Genomic DNA, 23,722 nt, shown 5'->3' on the forward strand with positions numbered 1-23,722 from the left:
GGGGAGTTTGGTTCTTCGTTAACCACGGTAAAAGTTTGAGTGGAAGAGCTTAAATGCGATCGCACAGGCCGCGAAGACGCGCTCCGCAATGGTCGGCCCCACGACACTCCAGATCCGACCACTCCGGAAATTGTCGGGGAAAATCCACAACATTGTGCCGGAAAATAGACATTTCAAAAAGTGCTATATGTCGCATTTTGACCGAACAATTGAATATGAGAATAACGCGTGCAAGATGAGTGTTGCGATTACCCACAATTGAACAAAAACAGCGCCGTGGGGGCGTTTCAGGGGAGTCTTTGGCCCCAATAAAGTGGAGTTTTTACGTCGGTTTGTAACCATGGATGAAACATGGATCTATAATTTTACACCTGAGACGAAAGAAAGGTCGAAGCGATGGACTTGAAAGGGACACTCGGCCCCAAAGAAGGCGAAACCCGTTCCATCCGCAGGAAAGGTGATTGAGTCAGTTTTTTGAATCGCACTTGGGATAATTTTCATCGACTCTCCCTAAAGGAAAAACAATAAACGGAGAATGTTGTACAGATTTATTGCAGCCTTTGAGCGAAAAAAATCTGGACAAGCAATCGCATTTGACGAAGAAGAAAGTTTCGTTTCATCAGGACGATGCATTAGTTCACACTTCCGTCATCGCGACGGTCAAAATCAATCAATTTGATTTTGAACTCTTTCTTCATCCACCGCATTCGCCAGATTTAGTCCCCTCAGATTATTTTCTACTCCCAAAGTTGAAAAAAAATTAGTTGATGAAAAGAGATTTGTCAATACTGAAGAGGCGGAGTTCGAGGTTGAAGCCTATTTTGAAACATTCGAAGCTTCTCACTATAAAAATGGCATAAAAACCAGAGAACATCGCTGGGAAAAAATGTGTCAATCTAAAACGAGACAATGTTGAGGAATAGTGTAATATACTGGTTGAAATGAGAAAGAGAACACCCAGTAAAAATGGGTTTATTTAATGAATTTTTGGTATGCACGTTTGGATATGGGAACACGGAAGATGATTAAATTTTCATGTTCATCGCATATTTATCAAATGTATTTATGACTTATTAGGAATTTTAGAGTTTAACTACAAAAATTGTAATAAAATAGCAACAATACGACTGCAAAATATCATTTATTGTTGCATAATGCGCCTTTAGACTAGTCAAATAGGCCTAGACGTAGAACGCAACGAAATTTCCATCAACTGAGTAAGTATGAGAGAGGTCGAATAGTGAGTCTACGAGAGACCGGTCGGACAATTAGGAAAATCGCCACTAGATTGAACCGTAGTGGAAACACTATAGTGATATGTTATCATGCACGGTTCCAAGGAGATCAAACTGGCAAAAGAAGAGGTGGTACTGGACGATCTCGAAGAACTACAGAACGCCAAGATCGCCGCCTTCGAATTGTGGTCTCGGTTCGTCTACGTCGAGGACACTGGCGGATCAGCCGAGCATTGGAAGACCCGTTGGGATTCGCTCCATTTATCGCTAGATAAGAAGATTTGGACTGATTTCCTCTACGGTAGCCATCTCGCGTTAACCCTCACCTCAAATCATCGTAAAAATCGACTGCAGTCGTGCAGAGAACGGATACATTAGAATCTGGAATGGGATAATATCGGGTTTGCTGATGAATCCAGATTCTGTCTGGCTACGTATGATAGTCGGGCAAGAGTAGGACGATGACGGGGTGATAGACGGGATTCTCAGTTTACGATACAGAGGCACGTCCATCAGACTGATGGGGTAACGGTTTGGGTGGTAGCGGGTCACCGTTACTTTTCATGAGAGGCAGTGTGACGGCCCAACGGTACAACCAAGAAGTCCTGGAACCTCACCTCGTGTCTCATCTGGAAATTCTTGTTAGTCCAGTTTTCCAGCAAGACAATGCACGACCTCACGTGACTGGAGTGGCTAACCTGAACTGATTTGGAGTTCTTTCGACGAAATGCAGTCAATTTGCTACCTCGATCCTCAGATCTCTCACCGATTGAACTTGTGGGTAGAAGGTTGCATAATTTGCCCCATTCCCCGTATACCCTGGCGGCGTCACGTTACGCTGCGTCTAGTTATCCTGGAATGAGATCTCCAAAAGGAGAGCAATCTCCTTATTGGATCCATGTCTGGACGCGTACAGGATCGCATAACGCACCGCAGAGGGCTGACAAGTTGCTAATTTTTTTTTGTTTTTAACAATAAAAATTTGTTCATTTTTTTTATGAGTTTAAATTTATTTTAGCGTAAATAACGCGCACATCAAAAATTGTTTAAATGAAATCATTTCGACGGGGTGTTTTCTTTTATGCGTCACGCAGTGTATTTGTTAAAAAAAAAAAAATGTCTCCAAGTGTTAGAACAGGTACTTTCGGGACTATCTGCATAAGTGATTCGATTTCGGGGCACCGTCGCTGGTTTTTCGGTCGAATTTCGATGGTTTTTAAGGGAGGAACTCCTGCTAGGCGGTTGTAATATTCAAATGAGACTCAGACGAATTACTTATGTCGCGACAACATCAGACACGGCCCAAGCAAACTAATCCTTTCTAATTTTTCAATTAAACAAACAACCGCTCTCATGTTGGACAGTGACGTATGAAGTCTGTATATTTTTCCAACACCTTCGCGTGTCTGCGTGCAGGGTTCTCATTTGTTATCCCCAACACTTTATCTCGGAATCGGGTACTATAGAGAGAGCTTAATTTTCTGCTTAATTAACTTTTTCTAGCCTTGATAAATTCGCCATCGTGGATCGTATGCCGAAAAGCCCCTTTGAAACGTGCACAACTCGAACCTCACACGAGGCGAAATTTTCGTTAATTAATATGGCGGATCTTAATGTCCTTTTATCTTCTATACCTATGCTCGTTACGTGCTTCACGGATAAAAGAAGCGTCTGACAATAGGGCTGCTGAGCCACATTTCTGCATCTCCAGGGCCTTGCCAGGAACATAGAGCTTTCTCTCTCGCATCACTCAAAAATACACTCTGAGAAAAACGCTTCTAGGAGATCGCATAGGCCAACGTTCCTGCTAAATTCTTTTTGGTTTTTTTTTGGCAAAATCCTGAGCAAAAGGGCGCTCTAAAAGTCGTCGCTATTACCGAAATGAGTCCCTTTGGCGAAAAGAAGTTTTAATCACGATTTCGGAGGTCCTTGACATCCCTCTCGTTACCGAGCTAAAGGTGTGGATTCGTTAAAAGTAAGGTAAAGCGAAAAAATCGGCTCTGGGGAGGATTTTTTAAATTCTGAAGGGCTGTTTTGGTGTTGCAGGGCGGCTAGGTTAAGTGGAAATGTTTAGACTGGCAATTACCGAAAGCTCAAAGCAATTTTTTTTTGTGCAAAAGCCTTTAAATGTCGTTTCTTTAGCCTTTGCATAAGCAAAATTGGCCTGGTAGAATCCACGAACGCCCAAAATTTCGTGCTCGACCCTGTAGGTACGCCACCGTCTTTCAAAAATTTAATTTGCTGTTATTTTCGCATATTATCGACAAGACATTTAGGCACGTTCCTGCCTGACGTCACTGGCGTATCACATTTCTTGTAGATGCACTCGTTAAACAAACGTCATTAATTTTGAATTTATTGTTGATATGAGCTCGTAAATTCGGAGCTAAGTACGCCACTGTCGTTAATCCAATTTGAGTAATCCTGTTCCACGTTATAAAGAAAACATTTGGGCACATCCTTGATTAATTTCACTGATGAATTGCTGTGGTTATTGCATTTAAAAAAAAAAGAGTCGCAAGTAATTTTGAAATAATACGTTACCTCGGGACCCATGCAGTTCGGAGAGTTGTGTGTATACAGGGTGTAACATACAACCATGGATATTTTAAGGCACCGATAGGGCTCTGCGAAAAAAAATGGCAATAGATCCGTGGTCAAAAACACACCGTTTTCGGTATATACAGGGTGGCAAAGTTTCACTTTTAAAAAAAAATTTCAAGTCTCCACAATTTTGTTTTCGTTTAGATTTACATCTATTTTAACAAGTTTGATTAAATGTTACCGCTTATTCTTGATGATTGCTAAGCGAGCCGGACGATTATTTTGTCCTTACTTCCTTACATTTTCAATTTACACTCGTAGATACTTCTGCCAAATTCTGCAAAGACTGTGAAAGATACGAAGCTACCGCAAGAGACCGAGATGTCCAAGAATTGAGGAACGAATTTAAATTTCGTGTCAGAATTCATACAGGGCGTTCCAGAAATAAATACGAAGCATAGGATAATACGTGTCCCGAAGAAACATAACTCCGTATATATGGCTAGCGACGATTTTGACATTTTGCGGTGGAGAGTCTTGAAGAAGATAGGTGTACGAAATATGCAAAAAATTTTATTCAAGGCGTGTGTGAGGAAAGCGCAAAATATGCGAGAAAAATATGTCTCTTCCACCCTGTACATTGAAAATGGTGCGTATCTGACCCTGAATCTATCAGCTTTTTTGTCATTTAGCAGAGCACCACCGCTCCCTGAAATATCTCCGCGACGACATGCTACACCCTGTATTGGCGGGCTATTTAGGCTCATCCGTGTAAAATTCCAGTACCGTAACGGATTGCTTTCGTAAGTATCTCCTTTTTAAGATAAAAAAATGCAATTTCTCAAGTGCAAAGCCCTTTAGAGTGCCGTGACGGTTGCGGATCCTTAAAAAATTTTTCATTAATGGAAAATCTGCAAAAAACTTAAGATCCTTCAAACTCACTTCCCAATTAATTTAAATTTGTGTTTTGTACGCATTTATTCCCAGCAATACCTTGCTTTAGAAAAAAGATGGTATCCGACGGGGCCGTTTAATTCAAAACAGGCTTTTCTAGCATTTCATATTAATGCCAGAACTTCTATTCAAGTGGATATACTCGGGAAAACCACAGGTTTTTCACACATTGTGTGCAAATTCGCAAGAGGGGTGTACAAAGCAAATTACGTTTTGTGTTGTTTGTGTAATTTTCCACGCTGCAGAGGTTTATTTCCGGTAATTGTTTTGCCGTATATATGCCTATCAATGAATGATATTTTCGTCTAAATAACGTACGAAAACGAAAGTTTCTCCCCCTTGGAGAATGAATGTACTTCAAAAAAAAAATAAATAAAATAAAAAAAAAGACGTATCCCAGAGCATGGAAAAAAAACAATCTTCCGTTCCAGAAATAAAATATGCAAATTTTCGTCTATTTGCCCCTTCACAGTTGAACGGTTCGGAAAATTTGCACCCCCAATCTCCAGTTTTTTCGGAATTCGCTGTTTGTCTCCTTCCAGACGCCCTTTTATACCCCTAAATAAATCTTTTACTGCTGTTAGCAACAACTCCCTGATTTATGGCAATTTTTAATAACAATTAAATCCAATGACTAATGATGATGGTTTTATTATGAGAATGTAACTGAATCAGGCAATAACCGAATTAATCATTGGTTTTGTTGTTTATGCCTATTGTTATGGCATTGAATAGTGCAACAATTGCACATTTTTCAGGTCGTTAATAATACTAAAAAATGAAATAAAACCGAATATTTCAAAACGGGCTTGTTTATTGTGTGGAAAATTTGCGTTTGATATTCGATCGGACCAAATCCGCACCTGCAAATCCTCATTGGTGTATGTCTTCGCTTCATCTGCTTAAAATGCGCTCAGGCAGAAATTGCTACCCAACACGTGCAATAATATTCCGAGGACGTTCTGAGCCCTTCCAGAGGAAGTGATTGACACTCAACTCTTATTTCCTGGGCTTTAACGTCGATATAAAAATGTAGGAAATTTTAAAATTAGTTTAGCCCCCTGTGTGCACTTTAAATTTCGCTCCGAAAAGGGCCTTCGGTGATGTAGATTTACCGCTACATGAGCATCTTTCCTGATTAAAGCTGGATAATGAAGAAATTTCCATTATCCATCTTTGACAAGAACTTCTATAGAACAAACTAAAATAAATACGAATTTCTTTTAATTATTTAAGTCCCGACAAAGGCCTTGATGTTCAATATTTACTCAAGTCTGTTCAATTGTGGCTCGGTTTGTTCATGGAAACTTTTTAATTACAAAACGTTTGCAATGGAGACAATGACGAATTCACTTTGCTTTCAGTTCATCGTGGGTTGAATTACATTTACCAACTAAAAATACCAATTAAAGCATGACTTCAACGGAGTTTGCATGCAACTTTAGCTGCACTTACTCCAATATTTAAATGGAGGGATTTAGCACTAATTCAAACTATTTCAGGAAATTTCATTAGACTGCCATAAAACTCTAAGACCTGTAAAATAATATCCCAGTTTTCTGCTTTAGTTTCTTGAAAGCAGGATTACACAGCTTAAGGCAACTTGAGTATGCTTTACTCAAGGAATTTCAAGGGATAAGTGCATTCCAGGGAGGGAGGAGTGGGGGAACGGGTGTTGTTCCAGAAAAACTCAAAAACACAGCAATTACTCAGAAGAAACGAGAGGAATAATCCCGAAAAGAGTTGATGTTTGTGAAGCGGCTTACAAGAAATCCGGATGATTTAATCAGAATTCTGCGGGCCTCCCTTCGGATGAGATTAAGGGGGATTTCAAAGAGACTTTACTGCCATTAATGAGAATAATACGCAAATATTTGTCAGTTTATTTGCTGACAACTGCGTAAAACGAACCATTTAAATCATCCCCCATTGTGTCGCAGTCGTATCCCCCTACAGCGTTTGAATGCATTACTTTATTTGCACACTTTATTTAATTCGCGTTAATTATAAAAAAATTCAATTGCCGAGTACACAGTTTCTAATTAAAACATCCTCCGTATCGATTATCCCTCTTTTGCAATCTCCATTTCATCATCTATTTATAACTGGCGAAAAGTTCGCCTAAGAAAGACAAAGTTTTAATATTCTCGCCGATATCTAACTTCTAATTAACGATTAGAAATAACTCTCCAATTAAGAATCCTAATTGAACAGCTCATACGGAAAAATAAAATGAATCGGCAACGTCGCGCTTGGCTTTTGTTCAGGCAAGCCGGGCAACGTTGCCAGGTGATGGGAATTTCGTGAAATTTCCCGACTTCGTGCAAAGTTATCCAAACAATTAAAACACAAGACCGCATTATTCGGCCCAGTAAACTGAAAAATGGCATGCCTCAACTCATAGGGGAAATAGAAATTAAAAATATAAAAGGGTTAATTTAGAGGGTAGTTAACATGCGGTAGAAAACGTGGTACGTTTTTTTAATACTTGTGTCAGAGATTTTTCGGTTTTGCGAGCACATAGCTATTAATATCAAAGGACGACGCCCTAAAGGGCATATCCTAAAAATGAAAAATGATGCATGCATAACTAGTTCTTAGAGAAGGACTGATTAAAAAGTTTTATGGGAATTTTTAATAACGATAATAGTGCTGCTTTAGGGCTGTAATAAGCGTTCGGTAGGGAGTCATTAAAGATGGGAGAAAAATGGCCCTTAATTGGTGTTTTAATCAGAAAGTTCATCATCAAGCAAAAAGGCTTCCTATAGGTAGACAATTTATTGTCAAAGACATTTTTTCAACTATGGTTTTAGAACATGGGAAAATATCGAGTAACTCCCAAAAAAGTTCGCGCAACTTTCGGAGATCTCTAGAACGGTAGGAGTTAGGTTGTCTTTGACAATGGAGTTCGATTTTTTGGGAAAAATTTAGTGAAAATAAGCTCAAACTTGTCGGTTTTACATCGGAAATTAAAGAAATCCTAAAAAGAAGTTCTTGTTGCGGGGCACTTCGCAAAGTACAATTTCCTGAACGTGTATTTAGATGTCTGGACAGAGCAGTTCTAAAGCTTCAGAAGTTTTCTTCAAATTTTCGTGAGTATGTTCAAAAGAAAAAATAGGTTTCTAGATATTTTATCTCTAATGGCTCAGAAGCCTGATAGGGTAGCTCTAACGTCACGGTAGATTGTGTCTAATCCTTTTCAGGTTTTAGAAAAAACAACATTAATTTCTCTAACGGAACTAACTACACTGATTTTTTCCAAATTCTGATCGATAGAGTTGCTCATGCATGAGATTCCGGATGTTTCCACCATAAGAGCACAGAAGTCTGGATATCGTAGCTTTGGCATACCAGAAATTTTTTTTGTTATTTTCTTTATTTTGAGGAAATCCGACGTTCATTTCTGAACCTTCTGAGACTGGGAAGATGCCTCAGAAGTGCGAATTTTTCGAAACGTCAACTTTTTAGGCTCGTAACTTCCGAAAAAAGGGAGATGAGATATGATTTTTTCCCCTTTATGGAAGAAATTGATTTCTGAAGCTTTTGAAAATGGAATTGTCCATAAAACATTTCTCTAATATAAGTTTCTGGCTCTTTTAATCCTAATGACCGGAAACTTGACAGAGAAGTGCTTTTTCGCAATTTAATGCATTAAAAACTGTGCCAAATAAACTCCAAAATAACCACTTTTTCTCCTCTTCCATTTCAGAGAGCAAAGCTTCAACATGGAAACAATAAAAGCAAATCTTTTTTACCGTCCAACTTTAGCTATTTAGGGAATTTAACTATGCAAAAGGGAATCAGCCCCCTTTTAAAGGCCTTTTACCTTGTTTATCACCCAAAAATGACCCAGAAACCACTCCCATCCAGATTCTTCTACTTCTACGTTAGACAAAACTAAATACTATTAAGGGATGCAAATGGGTCCCATTTACACTTAGAAAGGGTGGGATTTTGCCCGCTTAATTTATCCGGAAAGTTGCTCGCAAGAAAATCGTCTCAGCCGGGAAAATTATCGTTAATGTTCGGTAATTTCCCTGAAAAGCCCTGGGAAATGAGGGGAAATGGTCCGAAATAGCCCATCTGATGCCGCATCAATAGCGGCGCAGCCCTTATTTCATTTCACCCGTGATAATAGACGTCATTAGGTTAACTGGGGGTTAAAAAAGTCAGTGTGTCTTACCCTTTGCGGAACGCCCTTGATGGTAGTTGCCCTCCCGTGTCTGGGCGAACTAGCCCCATGTTTTTCCTTCCTATGGGACGTTTTGAAGATTCTTTGTATCCTAGAGAAAGTGTTCTTTTTCTTCGTTGTGTTCGCATAGCCTTGCTCTGAAAGTAGAATAAAATAATAATTTCCCATTTCAAAAGTATCAAAAGAATACACGGAATAATATATTTATAGATATATCCATTTTGATTAGCTCTATAAGGTGGAATAACAGTTTCATTGGTTAACCTGTCGGAAAGGAAAATAGCATTGAATTATTTATAAAAGAAGTGGTTTTCGTTAGAAGCAGCAGCAGGAAAAAGACATCATTGAGTTTTGGTATTATTTATTTTGTATTAAACCATCTAAACACGTAGCAGCAGTGGATATTGGATCCTGCGATAATGCAGAACTTAAACTGTTTCCATTAATCCGATAAAATTGAGGCAACACGCAATCAAACATGGCAATTTTAAATTCATATATTTTTGATGATGGGATTGGATGATGAGAAGTGGGCACATCAGTACTCCCGAAGGAGAGGAGGCCTGGAACCTCTAGAAGGAAGCATTTTTATTCCAGAAGCTTTCTCGAAACCTGAGCGGCTGAATAATGAACCTTTAAAGCCTCAAATGCCAGGGCAGAACAACTCTAATTTCTCAGAAGATCTTACCATTTTGTACAGGAAACTTCTTCTGAAACTCTACGTTATAAATCTGAGACTCCAAAGTGGGATGTTTCTATCTTTATCTAGATCTGGAGAACACGCAGAAAATTGCAATTGAGGATTTATGGATAAGGTGATATTAAACAGATGCCGTGCCAGGAAAGCTGTCGTATGTGGACATTTTGCCTTTCTGGAACTGTGAAGTTCTGGTTAGGATAACCTTGAGGCCGCGAGAATGTGAGTAGGAAAGCTTTGACATTCGAATTTATTTAAGTCGCGTGTGAGAAACCAGAATTCTTCCGAATAGAACTTACGGCAGTCTCGCCGTACAGAGCGATGAAGGACGCGAGTTTTCGAACCCGGGAAAACTTTTAACACTTATTATTTTTAACCTCGATAATAGGCTAAATAAATGCTTTTGAAGGGGGCTAAATGGGCTTTTAAAAACGTAATATTCAGCGCTAATTCCTAGACTGGGAGACCCTAGAACCCCGCCCGGGGACCCGTAGAACGACAGGAATTTCTGAAGTTATGGCGTGTTCTCCAATGCACGCTTCTGGATAATGATGTTCAAGACCTCTATTTGGGTTTCGGAAGCATGGGAATCATTCCCCCATACAGAAAAGCTCATACCTATATCTCTTAAGTCTTTGTTCATCCACTTCGTGGGTTATTGCAAAGAGTTTTCCAGGATCACAATACCGTAGTCATTAGGGACGAAAACATACGAAAAAACCTCTGGAAATGCATCGAAATGGAGCGAATCCAAGATGGCACGCCTGTGCAATAGCGGAATTATGAAAGCCCTATGAAAAACTCCCGTACACGGTTAAAACTGTCGCGTCTGCACTTTTGTGCACACATCCGTTAATTGCATTTTTTTTTTTTTAGCTGTTGGGATAACGATACAGCAGACAGACATGTTGAAAGCGATGTAGCTGGAATAATCAAAGAATCCCGAGTGTCTTTTTTTACTTTAAAACCGTTTTGATCGCTTGTCCCCTATGGCCAAAATTTGGGAAGAATATTATAGGGCCTGAAGACAGGCATTAATCTAGCTCTGGAGGCAACTTTTACAGCTTCACTTTACACCCCCTAAAATTGTGCCATAAATCGGAAAAGCTCTGTCAGAGATGCGCTTAATTTAGCCGAGCGACGGCTCCGGAAAGAAATAATTAATTTTCCTACTTTTCCTGAATTATGGAGTTACATAGACAGGGTTGGATTTTAATTGAGATAGCACGAGGGATTTAGACGAATTTTTAGCTTCTATAAGCGCATTTCCATTGAAAGCTATAGCAGGAACTTGGCTCAAACTTTAAGTTTACCGGAATAAACTTAAACGCAATTATAGTGCTAGTTAGACGATAGTTTATAGGGGATGAGGGTTAGTTTGTCTGTAAAGTTTAAATTCCGGCATCGATCTGGTTAATTTGATTAATTCCACATTGGCGATTGAACAACCATGTTTACTTTGCACAGTTTTAACAACCGTTTTGCGCTTGAACACACTTGAAGTTTAAGTACCAAAGTTCTTCATATTGCGGTCATGACGAGCTAAATGGAATATCGCTAATTTCAAAACTGGAGTCGTATCTCCGTGGTGAAAGTTTAGGGTTAAGAGCTCTTGGTTAGCATAATTTAATAATACAGTTTACACGACGCCATACGAGTAACTAAAGGGATCTTAATTAACTTCTAAACCGTGCGGCTATGAATTGTCACCCCCCGTCACCCGTTCACTATTTAACATTTTTTCCCTCACGAACACCACTAAAGAGGACAACGAATGCCATCTTTTGGTGTTTTTTATTTTTCGAAATATTAATTGTGTCACCGGTAGCGCAAAATGGCCGTTTTTCGAAAATTGAAACGTGGATCGAGTGCCACCTTAAACTGAAGATCTTACAAAACTGCATTCCATGGCGCCTTGTGAGTCAAAATCTATCGATTATTTTTTGAGAAAAACAAGTATAAATTTGGCGAAATATGCAATGCAGACTCAGTTAAATAGTACATAAACTATAGAAAAACTTGTTCGTTGATAGGAAATTGGTTTATTTTTATTTATTTATTTATTTTTTTTTTAACCAAAGCCTTGTTTGCGAGCACAAAATCGAAAACAAACCAATTTCCTATCAACAAACGAGTTTTTCCATTGTTTACATACTATTTAAGTAAGTTTGTGTTGCATTTTGACCGAATTTATATTTAATTTTCTCATTAAATACTCGACAGATTTCGAGTCACATTGCGCCATTGAATAGAGTTTCGAAAGAGTTTTAATTGGAGGTGTCACTTGACCCACGTTGGAATTTTCAAAAAACCGACATTTTGTGCTACCGCTGACGCAAGTGACATTTAAAGAAACAAACAAACATCAAAAGATGGTATATTTTGTCCCATTTAACGCCGATTTGGAATTTTGAGCAAATAAGAATTTCCAAAAAAGTTAAAGGGGGAGGTGGGGGAATGGAGCGTATAGCAAAAGCTTTAACGCACGAAATCTGGAAACTTGAAAGCACAACACTGACGGTGTAACAAGCTGAGGCAGGATTGTCGGACACCTATAGAAGTTCGTGATCAAATCAGTCGCTTAAATATTTCTACCTTCGATGAATAAAAAAAGGAGGCGCATTGAGGCAATAGCACGTGACCTCGATTAAATTTCGATATTTGATAATCCCCGAAGGTTTCAGAAAATTCCTAACTGCTTGAAGAAAATTTACACGCAACTGGTTCGGCACCTAAAATTATCAGTAGAGCTTCAGCAAAAGCTGAGGTACTTGCCCTGCTCGCACAAAGAACAGAGACGTACTGAGGCAGGATTGCACGACACGGACTAAATCCACATTGACAATCATAAAACCAGGGACGTACTGAAACATAACAAATCTTAAAAATTCGAATTTTTTGTAGTAATTTGTACCGGTATGAAGTAGGTTTCATGATGCAGCTTTGATTTAGGAGCGATGTCTATACTGAGCACTTGTAGTACAGATATCTGATACATGTAAAAGAAACCCGGGCAGAGCAAAGGGCGTAAAGGGAAATAACGTTTTTGCTTCGGTGTAACGAAAAGAGCAGTAATTGAGAGTTATGTTTATATTTTTCATAGATTGAAAAAAATGTTTGTAATCACGTAGTGAATATTTAACAGTAATACACGTCGGGGACTGTTATATGCCATGGATTTATGGTTATAAAGCAGTATCCGTAATAGGGTCGCATGTCATATCGTTGGAAAGGATTATGCGCGCGGGGTATTTCACGGGTCCATAAACATTCCAAAGTGAGGCCATTAATCACTAATCTCACGACCCAGAGCCGATCGCGTGCTAACGCAGCTGAAAAGTCATATTAAGCCTTTGGGGAGTGGGTGAATTATGTTTTTTTCCCATTGGGAAACGAGAAAAATGCTCACTGTACATGGCGGAAATAATTGGTATAAACTTTTCGAAAGGGAACTCAGAAACCAGAATATCTTTTGAAACCTGGACAGAATTCGGAAGAACATGTTCAAAGAAGGTATGTACGTCTCGTGAAACCTGGTGAGGCTCGGAAATTAGAGATGTAAAAATTTTGTCAAGGAAACCCTCTGATTTATAAGTTGAAGATACGTAATGTTACACCGGAGGTTGTTGCCTCACACCGACGTCCCAAAACGCATCTTCAGGAGTGAGTTGTACAGGAGCGATTCGCTTTAATCTTTAATTAATTTTAAGAATACATCGCTCCGGTGCCTGAAATTGCATTCCTAAATTTATCCATTTGGAAGACAAAATTTTTCAAAATTAAGGAAAATCGCTCGTTAAATTGTTCCGTCACACTAACGCTCTCAAACACCACCTGAGCGCGCCACTGTGAGCGAGCGAACATTTTAATTTTTCATTTAATTGCAGACTCCATATAGCTGCACACTTAATTTCCTGAAATTTTCCATTTAGGATCTAGAAAATTCGAAAATGATTGATGATAAATATGCGATCGACGAAACTTGTCTCCAGCACCGACCTAATTGCTATGAACTGGGGTACTATATTATAAGGTTTCGTGGCGTTGGAGTTAGCGTCGGTACCACTTCGAGGTGCTATCCTGGCGCCTTCAGAACTTAACTTGGATGGAAATTGACACGTTGTGCTTATTTCTGGCACAAGAACGATCCCCAGAATACGTCGGTTCTAAACATTGGAAAATATGCAGTGTAGAATATTATAAAAATCACCACTTTTGGGTACGAACAGTGGCAAATTTGGAATTGTTGTATAGACAGAGTATGGATATTGAAATATGTACAGGGTTTCCTATCTGAGGAATTCGACATTTGCTTCGAGAGACGACGAGGAGGCAAATTTGATCGAAACGTTGCCATTCAAAGCATTGGAAATTACCCTTAAGATATATGGATTCTAAATATCGGTAGCTATACAGGGTATTCCATCTAAGAAACTTGACTGTTAGACGAATACTACATGAAAAAGTGCAATTTAGTCGGAATGTTTACCTTAGAACTAATACAGTTTCCTCGAGTTAACCCCAACGAAAGGCGGGTTTAGAAAATCGCATAATGTTCCGTGTGCTTTTTGAACGATATACTGTTCTACAGTTTTTCTGGTTTTTAGAAAGAAATTTTAAATTCCTTTTTCAATTCTTTACTTTTTTGGTGCCTTGCAGTATTTCCGTATCTCTCGCCGTTTTCGTAGAATTTGCAAAACTATTTATTAATGCCAACTGAGAATGTAACGGAAGTAAATGGAAAAATGATTCATCCGCGCAGCTATTAACCATCTGAAATAATTCCTAAGTCCATTCCGTTTTCCATCAACGTTTTAACGACAATTCGGAGGACCTCAGTCTTGGCCTCCTGGGTCTCCCGACCTGAACACTCCAGACTTTTTTTGGGACACCAGCAATCATTAGCGAATCGGATCTCCATTGAAACAAAAAGAGGAATGGAATAATAGATTCGTACATCTTTAGCAACACTCCTAGGATATCTTAGTGAGTCCCTTGGGGCAAGAGTGGAGTGCTACCTCTTAGTAGGAGGAGGCCATTTTCGGCAGTTTTCATAATTTCGTTTTGTTTTTTTAATTTTTATATTAATAAATTTGATTAAATGTTACGAATTTCTTGACATAGTTGATAACTGAGGCGGATAATTTTTAAATCGTTTCCTTTACGTTTTTAATCTGCATCTCATCTTGCAAATTCTGCGAAAACCATAAAAATATGAAAATACTGCAGGAGGCCGACGAGCTAAGGAACTGATGATGGAATTCAAATTGGGTGTCAGCACTCATACAGGGCGTTCTGAAAAAAAGGTACAAAACATAAAATAGTTTAAAAGAGGCGCCCGCTGTACGGTTCCTGGCGATTTTGATACTTTTTTGTGGTGGGTCTTAGAGTAAATATATAAAAAATATGTGAAAATCGTGATTTTCCATCCTGTATATCGAAAATGGTGCGTTTTCGACCACAGATCTATTAGCGTGTTTTTAATATTTTGCAGTGCTATCGCATTCTGGAATGTCGCCATGATGATATGGCACACCCTCCACAGGGCGTTTGGTACGGAAGCGTAGAAGACCTGGGGAAATAACGAAGCTAACGAAATACTCCCTGTTATAGGTAAGTTCAAAATATCCGAAGTATACCGCGTGTCTCGCGGGAAAAATCGAGCTTTTTGCGTTTGAAGGGAAATATTTGCATATTGAAATTGTAACTCTTCAATTTACGAGAGCTACAGCATACATTGTTACCTTTCCACAAGTTCCTTATAAAACTTGTAAACAAGCTTTAGAGTAGCCAATCCGTCCATAAACACGGAAACTACTAGTAAACCGTCATATTTCGTATGGGAGCCGAAGAAATCGAGCTTCTTTCGGAGAAAATTCTCCGGATTTATCGTCGGAAAATATTTGTTTAGGCCACAATACACGCGGTTATGGAAATACGGCGATAGCAGCGGCTTTGTGTGGCTGCTAAATTGTTTTTTAAAGGTAAACAGATGTCTTTTCCGTGTTTTATAACCGAGCTTGGAATTTTATTGAAGCAGCCGGGATTTAATTTTGTTTGCACATCACGGTTTATGTCGACACCCTTGTTAAATTTAAATTTTGCTGCAGGAATTATACCAAAATTAGGATATCAAACCTAAAAGTTTCATTGGCTTGTCCGTAAGTTTGACCCAATTTTTCCGACTTACCGTTGGGTGGAAACTCGTAGAAATAGGCGGATCGGGGGCTCAAGCACCTGCAAAGTAAGAAAACCTAATTTCAAAACTTCACTGCTTAATAAAATAAAACTGCTCTCCATGCAAATCGAATATTTTACTCTGGAAACCATTTTCTTAAATGTTTTAAAGGGAGTATCTACTTCAAAGCTAATCGGTTTTTAAAAGAGAAAAATCGATTTATTGACACAAAACGTTCGTTTTCTTATGACTCTGGACAAATTCTCGGATTCCAGAATTTTTCCAACTTTATTTGCGGAGACTAAAAGTGTTTAACTGGACGTACGTTTGGTAGTTGTGCTGCTGCTGCGAGAGCAGGGGCTGTGTCATTTGAGACCCGACGATCCTGGGGGGTTGCTGCGGGATGGCGATTTGATTGGGTTTCACTTGGGCGCCCACAAACCCATAGATTTCATCCTCGTCTTTATGAGACAAGCAACTCGACGGCTGCAAACATGGTTATTATTCAAATTTTCAATAATAAATTTTCTTGACGGAAACCGACCAGGTATTTCCCAGGCGCATAAATGGGCTGGCTCAGCGACGTGGTCATGCCTGGAACTATGCTGCTAGTTGAAATTTCCGACACCTCGGTCTTGCGAAGGTCCTCCAAATGAGCGAACACGTCGCCGTAATGGGTGGAAAACAAGTCTGCGTATCTGGAAGCGAGCCCCTCCAGGTACCCCCTTTCGCCATCCTGAAAAGAAATGCCCGTTATATAATGGGATTGTCGATGTCAGTTAGAAATATAGATTTCGTAAGGGCGAAAGCCACGCTGGTTAAGGTCAACGCAGCGGCCGTCGCCTAATGCATTGAGCCCAGATTTGAACTACCTTAATTAATTTCGATGTAGCGGTTTTGGGCTGAATTGGGTGCGGGAATAAAATAATTCCAGGTCAAAGTATGAATATTCAGGGGTTCGGGTCAGATGTGGCGAGGCAAAAAGGCGGAATTTGAGGTTTATATCTCTGGAATCGGCGGAGAACAAATTTATTCTCTACCTGTAACGACGGTGTGTCTTCTCTCAAACTCTCAACAAAAACATCATAAAAAGGCGTGCTAAATTCGATTTATTCATCTGATTTTTAGCGCAAACTATGTTTTAAATACGTCTCTACATCAGCATCATACTACCGACGTAGAGATAAAAGAAACGTTAAAGGTACTCCTGAGGACTCAGTTGCGATATTTTTACACCACTATAACTAAGGTTGAAGTTAATATCAAAATCGTGAAGGAAATAATAATTTTCTTCTTGATAAATCGTGAAATTTCCCCTTGAATTCGTTTCAATCCAGGGACGTGCGAGACTAGACGATGAAAACTTTGTTGGCGAGTGAACAGGCGACGAAATTTGTTTACAAATTTAAAAAATGCTGAATCTCAGAGAGCTCAGTTTTACTGAGCCATATCCGGGGAAAGACCATTCTACATCTCCTGGATAAACTATAAAATTTTTATTTAGATTAATATCCGACCAGGGGCGTACGGGAGCAGAAGTGAAGATTCAACCCAAATAACACAAAACTGGTTTCAATCGATTGAAACTTGAGCAAAATCCTGAATACCAAAGGGAAAGTTGAGAGCCGCGAATTTCTCTGGGAAAATTGATTTAAGCCTTGTTAATAAACTGTGAAATTTTCACTTAAATTGGTTTCAATTCAGAGGCGTACTCGATCGCAAACAGGGCGCCTTAAAATAGGATTCGATGGACTCAAAATTTCAAAAAATCGCCGAAGTTCGGCGAGAAGATTTAGAAGGGTGAACTCGTTTTAACAATGTTGATATAAAGCTTCTCGATCAACCTTGAAATTTTAATTTGGACCAGTTTAAAAGCATAAGTGACGCAAATCAGGGGCGGACGGGCCCATCGCAGAGGGACCCGGTGGTGACGTCTTTCGTTTCCGAAATATAAGGTTATTTTGATATATGTCTTCTCGGCTTCACCAAAAATTTATCAAAATCGACCATTTTCGCGAAGATAATGGATGTGAATTTCGACACAAAACTACTCAATTATTTTGACCCTGTAGGCCAGTTCTCCACGAAAATCGAAACAAAATCAAATTTCCCCAAAGAACACACCAAACTATAGCCTCCCTCCTCACTTACGCCTGATTTCATTATTCTCTTATCTCCTCTCTACAAAGTAATATTTTGATTGGCAATTTGCCAATGTCCTTTTAACTTGTACCGGGAAATTGACGCTCTTCAGAGGCCTATACTTAGAGGCCTAATGACACATAATTTAATAAAATCTTTCTTAAGCTTCGATAATGCTTCGCAGGACATATTTCCAATGAGGAAGATCATCTCAAAATTTCAGAAAAAGAGCTTGAACTTCGTAATGAAGGTGATTAAAAACCGTGATTAAAATTCTCGGATTTAATGAGGATTCGAGATAAAAACGAAAAAAAAGACGTTTTCTTTGATTTGGAAAGGGAAGTTCGAAAAACAAGTCTTTTAACGAGCTGGTTAAATCGATACTTAAACATAGTTCATAGCTCTATAATTCTGCTAGGGCTGAGGTTATCATCCCCCGTAATGAAACTGCGGAATTAGCATGTCAAAGGGGCTGTTTTGAAGTTGTTTTAGCTGGATTTTTGGTGACAATCGAGAGATCGATGGAGTTCGAAAAAGTATATTTTTCACACGAATTGGGGCAACGTTTGTCCCCAAATGCAACATTGAATTAAGGTCCAAGATTAATGAATTCCCTTTCGCTTATCTCCTGATTTGGGACACGTTTCTCTGGATTGATGATCGATCCAGAGAACCAGACTTTAATACACAAAGCAGTTTTCTCAGAAAAATAGGATCAATCTGCGAGATAAATACTAAGTAGGGAAAGAGATGAAGTTCCATTTTAGTTGCAAACAAGTCTTTGTCTCCTCGGCCAGACAAAATGCACCCCAGCGACAACAGGAGATATACGGTGGAGTTTTCTGATTTAATAAGTTTAATACGTTTCGCCACCCCCGGGGGTGCCAAACAAGCCGATGCAGCACAACTACCCTCTACGTGATTTCAACTTTTTAAAGTTGAAATTGTATCGCCACTGCTGTTTCTGGATAAACATTGGATCGGACCTGGAATTAATACCGTTGAAATCGAAGAAAATTGTCGATTTGCAAGTAAAATCTTGTTTGCCATCAGAGAAATCCTTGGGGATTTGCAGGTTTTAACTAGATTATTGCTGAGAGGAGACCGTGATTTTACACATTGGAAAGCGATTTTGCAAGTGCAAATTTATATGTCTTACTGGGACATTTTTAATAGTTCAATTTTTTGAATTTTTCAATATTCTAGCTGAACGGCTCAAATGAGTTGTTGAAAGCTTCGAAATGCTGTTTGGGGCCCGTTCATTCAAAACAGATTTGCGTCTTAGGAACTAAAAGACACATTGCAGTCTGGTTTATGGAAGCTTAAAGAGCTCATTAAGAACTTAGATCGAGCTCTTCTTCGAAGTAATTTCTTTACGAGTTTCCGAAATACCGGCGCTCAAATTCCAAAAAGACTAGGTACTTCCTCCCCTTTAATAATTTAACATCGAAACTGCTTTTATTATAAATTTAAATCAGTGTCGGAATGGATCAAAAACAATGCAAATGACATAAAAAAAAAAACAGAAAAAATTCTAAGTTTTTGTCGTCCTAGAAACCTTCTTAAAAACGCCCGCTCGTGTTTTCTCTGTAATCGAGTAACGAATTCAGGAATTCTATACTTTCTTTTGGAATTGAACTCAGTGGCGTAACAGTCCAAAATGGCCAAGTTAGATTTCAAAAAACAGCAAAGTCATCGAAATGTTTTTTTTTTTTTTCAGTCGGGGGAAAACCACATTCTGCCCGTCTCAAATGAAAAAATCAGTACAAATTTGACCTTTTTTTCGGTCATGCAGTTACGGAAATCCCCTCCGATACGCCTTAATTTCTGAAGGGCTAGAAAACGAAATTGGTCTAATTGAGTGATGACTCCTATATCGAACTTCGATAGTTGTAAAATAGAAAAGATAAATAATAACAGAAAACTCAATGTCTTTGACATTCTCTCTTCGAAACTAATAGAAATGTTACAGCGCAATTTATGCATTTTTACAGAGCTCTTCGAGATAAATAATTTTAGCTATTTTCTATGGAAACTCCTTTACGGGTTCTCTAGATGTTGCATCTCAAAGTTTGAAAACTGGCTAAAAATAAGCAATATTTCAGAAACGGGCGATAAAGACACAATCTAGTTTGTGCATTATCATGGAGCTCATCGACATGATTGCTTAATAGTTTTTTTTATGAAACCTTTGTCAAGTGAATCCCCGAGATATTGCGTTCAAAATCAGTATACCCTCATACAGGGCGTTACTGAACCAGTGTTTTGTTATTTCCCAAGGTGACTTTCCGAGCAGTTTTATGATGGAAATTTCTCATAAACATGTACCCTAGCTCGGTTAGTTTTCAAGATGCGGGGTATCGAAGTCAAAAAAATAAATCACATGTTCTTTGATGTATTTCAATATTTTGCAGCTAATTTTACATTTCATATTCAGCGGTTTTTTGGGATGATAAATCCAAATTTATTAGTAATTTAGTTGTATCTTCGATAGGGTGCCATAAGCGACCGTTAGGGCACTATTAATGTTTGAAATAGTAGAATCATGTCAAATTATTCAAAATACTCCTGGATTTTTTCAGAGAGTTCGCAATAGAACAATAACGACATTTCCAGCTCTTACTGCAATTTTTATTGTTTATTTAACCTTATTTCGAAATATTCTAAAACAAAAAAAAATTATTACGAAAAATTTCATACTATTTTGGCTAAAGTCTAATAGTATTTAATTTTTGAAGTGTAACGCCCTTGTTTCCGGGGACAAAAAGCAAAACAAGTTATTTTAGCATTTTTTGGATAATTAGCAAGCATGATCAGCCTTAGATACGCTTTTCTCAGAAACCGTTGCTCTTCGCGACGGCAATAAAGTATATTTTTCTCTTCCAAGGTGACATACAGTGTAGCGCAAAAAGTTGCAGCTGTTTAAAAGAGTCCTAATGGTCGCTTATCACGCCCTCTAGGAATCCTTAGTAAATTTGAATTTCTCACCCCAGAAAACCGCCGGTTACGAAATTTCGTAAAATTAACCGGAAGAGAGCGAAAGATATCAAGGGAAATGTGATACATTTTTTCAATTTCGATACCCTGTATGTTAAAAGTGGAACGCGTTAGGGCACATGCTTATAAGAACTTCCCATCTTAAAACTACTTGAAAAATCGCACTGTGAAATATTGGACATTTGTTCAATGACTCCCAGTATGGAGTTTTCAAACGTAATTCCTCTCTTCGAATAGACATTTCCGTTCTCAATGATAATTTTTTTATACGGAAAATTCCATTTTTCCCGTCACTCCAAATCATCACATTCAAATATGTCCCGAAAGAGGAAAAATCGTAAAAAATAACGGACGGTCAGCGACAACGTCTTCAGGCGTCTCTAGTAAGTGCTCTAATAAGTTCCTTCGGGGACTCTGATTTCATTGGGTTATGGAGATCTCTATCTCTGACTGTCCGACCCTTTTATTGGCCTCATTTACATATTACCGCAGCCTGAAATATCTCTATTGCAATTTTTCCTGCAAGACCTCCGACAAAGGAAATTGAGCCCACTATTTCAGCAAATATGCTGGAGAGCGAGACCAGCGTGAAATTAGAGCTGAAAGCGTTTCACGGCTCGATGGCCGCCATGTTAATTTTTAATACCCTTGCAAGGTTTATGAAATCCACCCTTTTCGGGGGAGCAACGCAAGACTCAATTTTTAATTAAACGGAGAAACGAACTAATTTTAAGAGGCCATGTAAGTGCCTTGGAGAGATGTAGATCTAATTGATTGCCACCTGTTGTAATGGAAATCCAAGGTGCAATGTTGACTTAACGCACCGGAAGGTTTAACCGTAAAAGTTGGCCATTCGATGACCATCTGCCCTGTTCAAGTGCAGGATGGCGAGTGTGTTTGCAGACCGACACGTGCTTTGCCTGCTGTGAATAATTAGGACTCAATTGCGAATTGATTGCCATTGAGATTCCAGCGTAAAAAACTGTTTTAGAAACTGTGCCCCTCAGCAGCCATATGTATGTGTATAGTAATTAACGAAAAAAAAAAAAATTATTAATTAAATGAAGCTCTTGGAGTGCGTAAAAGTATTTTTTTAATCCACATTTTTTTTCCATATTTTATGGATTTTCACATAATGTATCTACAGGGTGTCGCTTAAGCGACTGTACAATCCTTGACCTGAAATTCTTTAACCAAACTTGAGACGTTTTAGGCAGGCTTGCCCATATCCACTGTTGCGTCATTTTGCAGCTGCGGGACGCCAGGTACCCCAAATCAATATCGTTTTTTCGAAATAATTGCTAAACGATTTGATCGCTTTTCACTAAATTTGAAATTAATACTTTCTACATAATTTAGCGTGTTTTGGCGTAAGCCGGATTTTTTTTTATAAATTAAATATGGCGCGTAACTCGTAAATAAAAATCTGTATTTTTATTACCCCCCGTAGGAATAAGTTCATTTTTTTCTCTCCCAATAGCTGACTTTATTCTTAAACTTTTCTGCATCTCGTAGTATTTTAGCCAGGCGCACCGTCTCTCTATAAAAAAAATTATTTACGAAGATTTACAATTCATCACTGTTTTTCAGGCAAAGTTGACAAACAAGTCCGACGCGATGCTCAAAGCGCAGATTAATTTTTTTAAACAAATTTACCTGTACCGAGAGATTCTTTGAATTTCATATCTAGTGAAGTTTCTTGAGGAAAAGAACGCATATTGATCATCATCTGCTTATATTCGGTTATCTCAACAACCTAATATAATAATCTAACCTCATTTTGCAGCTTATAATCAAGCTACGACCTACTTTTTATCTTCTATTTCTCTTGTGTAAAGTCCCGCAGCGGGCTGGATATAAAATTTAAATGATCTCACTGTATAATCAGGAAAACGGGTACTATATTGAGTGTTTGTTATAAGAATTAAACTAGGTCGGTTAGTTATTTAGAAGTAAAGTTTTTTCATGTTTTCGTTTTGACGAAACAACAATTCTGAATTGTGAGATATCTTAAATATCTTTTTAGACACACTGCGCGAATGGCAAAAATTTTGGAAGGAACCAAAAAAGTTTCAAAGTAAATTCAACTAGTGGAATACAAAAATCTAAAGTCGTTCATGTATATATACACAAAAATACAAACTTTCATTTACGACTAAACGTGATTTTTAATATTTCCGCGAATTGAAAAAAATCTCGCTCAGGTGAAAATACGTCAATTTATGTGATAATTCTTAGGTTCAAAATTAGCGAAAATTGATAAAAGCGTTTAGCAGTTATTTTGGAAAAACGACATGAATTTGGCAATTTCGGCGCCCTGCAGTAGCAACACGAAGCAACGTTAAATATAAGTAAGCTTGCCTGAAATGCCTTATTTTTAATGATGGAATTTTGTGTCAAGCACCATACGGTGATTTCAAGGACACCCTATATACAGGCCATTTCATGATAATATGTCGAAAATTCAGGGGGTCAATCTATGTCCGATTTCAACAAAAAAAGTTTATAAGAACATGAATTCCTTTTAATTTTTTTTCAAAAAAATATGAAGCATTCAGAAAATTACCATATTTCTATAAAAAAAAAAAAAAAAAAACGTGGCGCATCATATTTTTTATTTAAAATATTCGAGGTCACGTCGACGGCTACGCCAATGGTGAAATTAAAAACTCTGTTTCCCCTAAAAAATGTGCCGGTAGACCTATTTTAAGATCCCCAATTTTCGTGAAAATATTTGATCCTGGATTGGATTTTTTACGGAAAAAAAATTGTGCCCCTGTACA

The 23,722-nt window shown here is 38.4% G+C and overlaps 1 protein-coding gene across 3 annotated transcripts in view; it reads right to left on the bottom strand.

Annotated features, from left to right (window-relative positions):
• The window catches only part of LOC136345347 (SAM and SH3 domain-containing protein 1-like), a 138,241-nt gene that overhangs the window by 7,482 nt on the left and 107,037 nt on the right, over positions 1 to 23,722 (bottom strand). For all 3 annotated transcript variants that reach the window (XM_066293546.1, XM_066293547.1, XM_066293548.1), the window contains exons 2-5: positions 16,345 to 16,536; positions 16,126 to 16,286; positions 15,813 to 15,859; positions 8,917 to 9,062 (exon numbers count right to left, since the gene is read on the bottom strand). In XM_066293546.1, coding sequence (XP_066149643.1) covers positions 8,917 to 9,062; positions 15,813 to 15,859; positions 16,126 to 16,286; positions 16,345 to 16,536 — 546 coding nt within the window. The remainder of the gene's footprint in view (positions 1 to 8,916; positions 9,063 to 15,812; positions 15,860 to 16,125; positions 16,287 to 16,344; positions 16,537 to 23,722) is intronic.

The sequence above is a fragment of the Euwallacea fornicatus genome, chromosome 19, assembly GCF_040115645.1.
Source record: "Euwallacea fornicatus isolate EFF26 chromosome 19, ASM4011564v1, whole genome shotgun sequence".
Taxonomy (NCBI): Eukaryota; Metazoa; Arthropoda; class Insecta; order Coleoptera; family Curculionidae; genus Euwallacea; species Euwallacea fornicatus.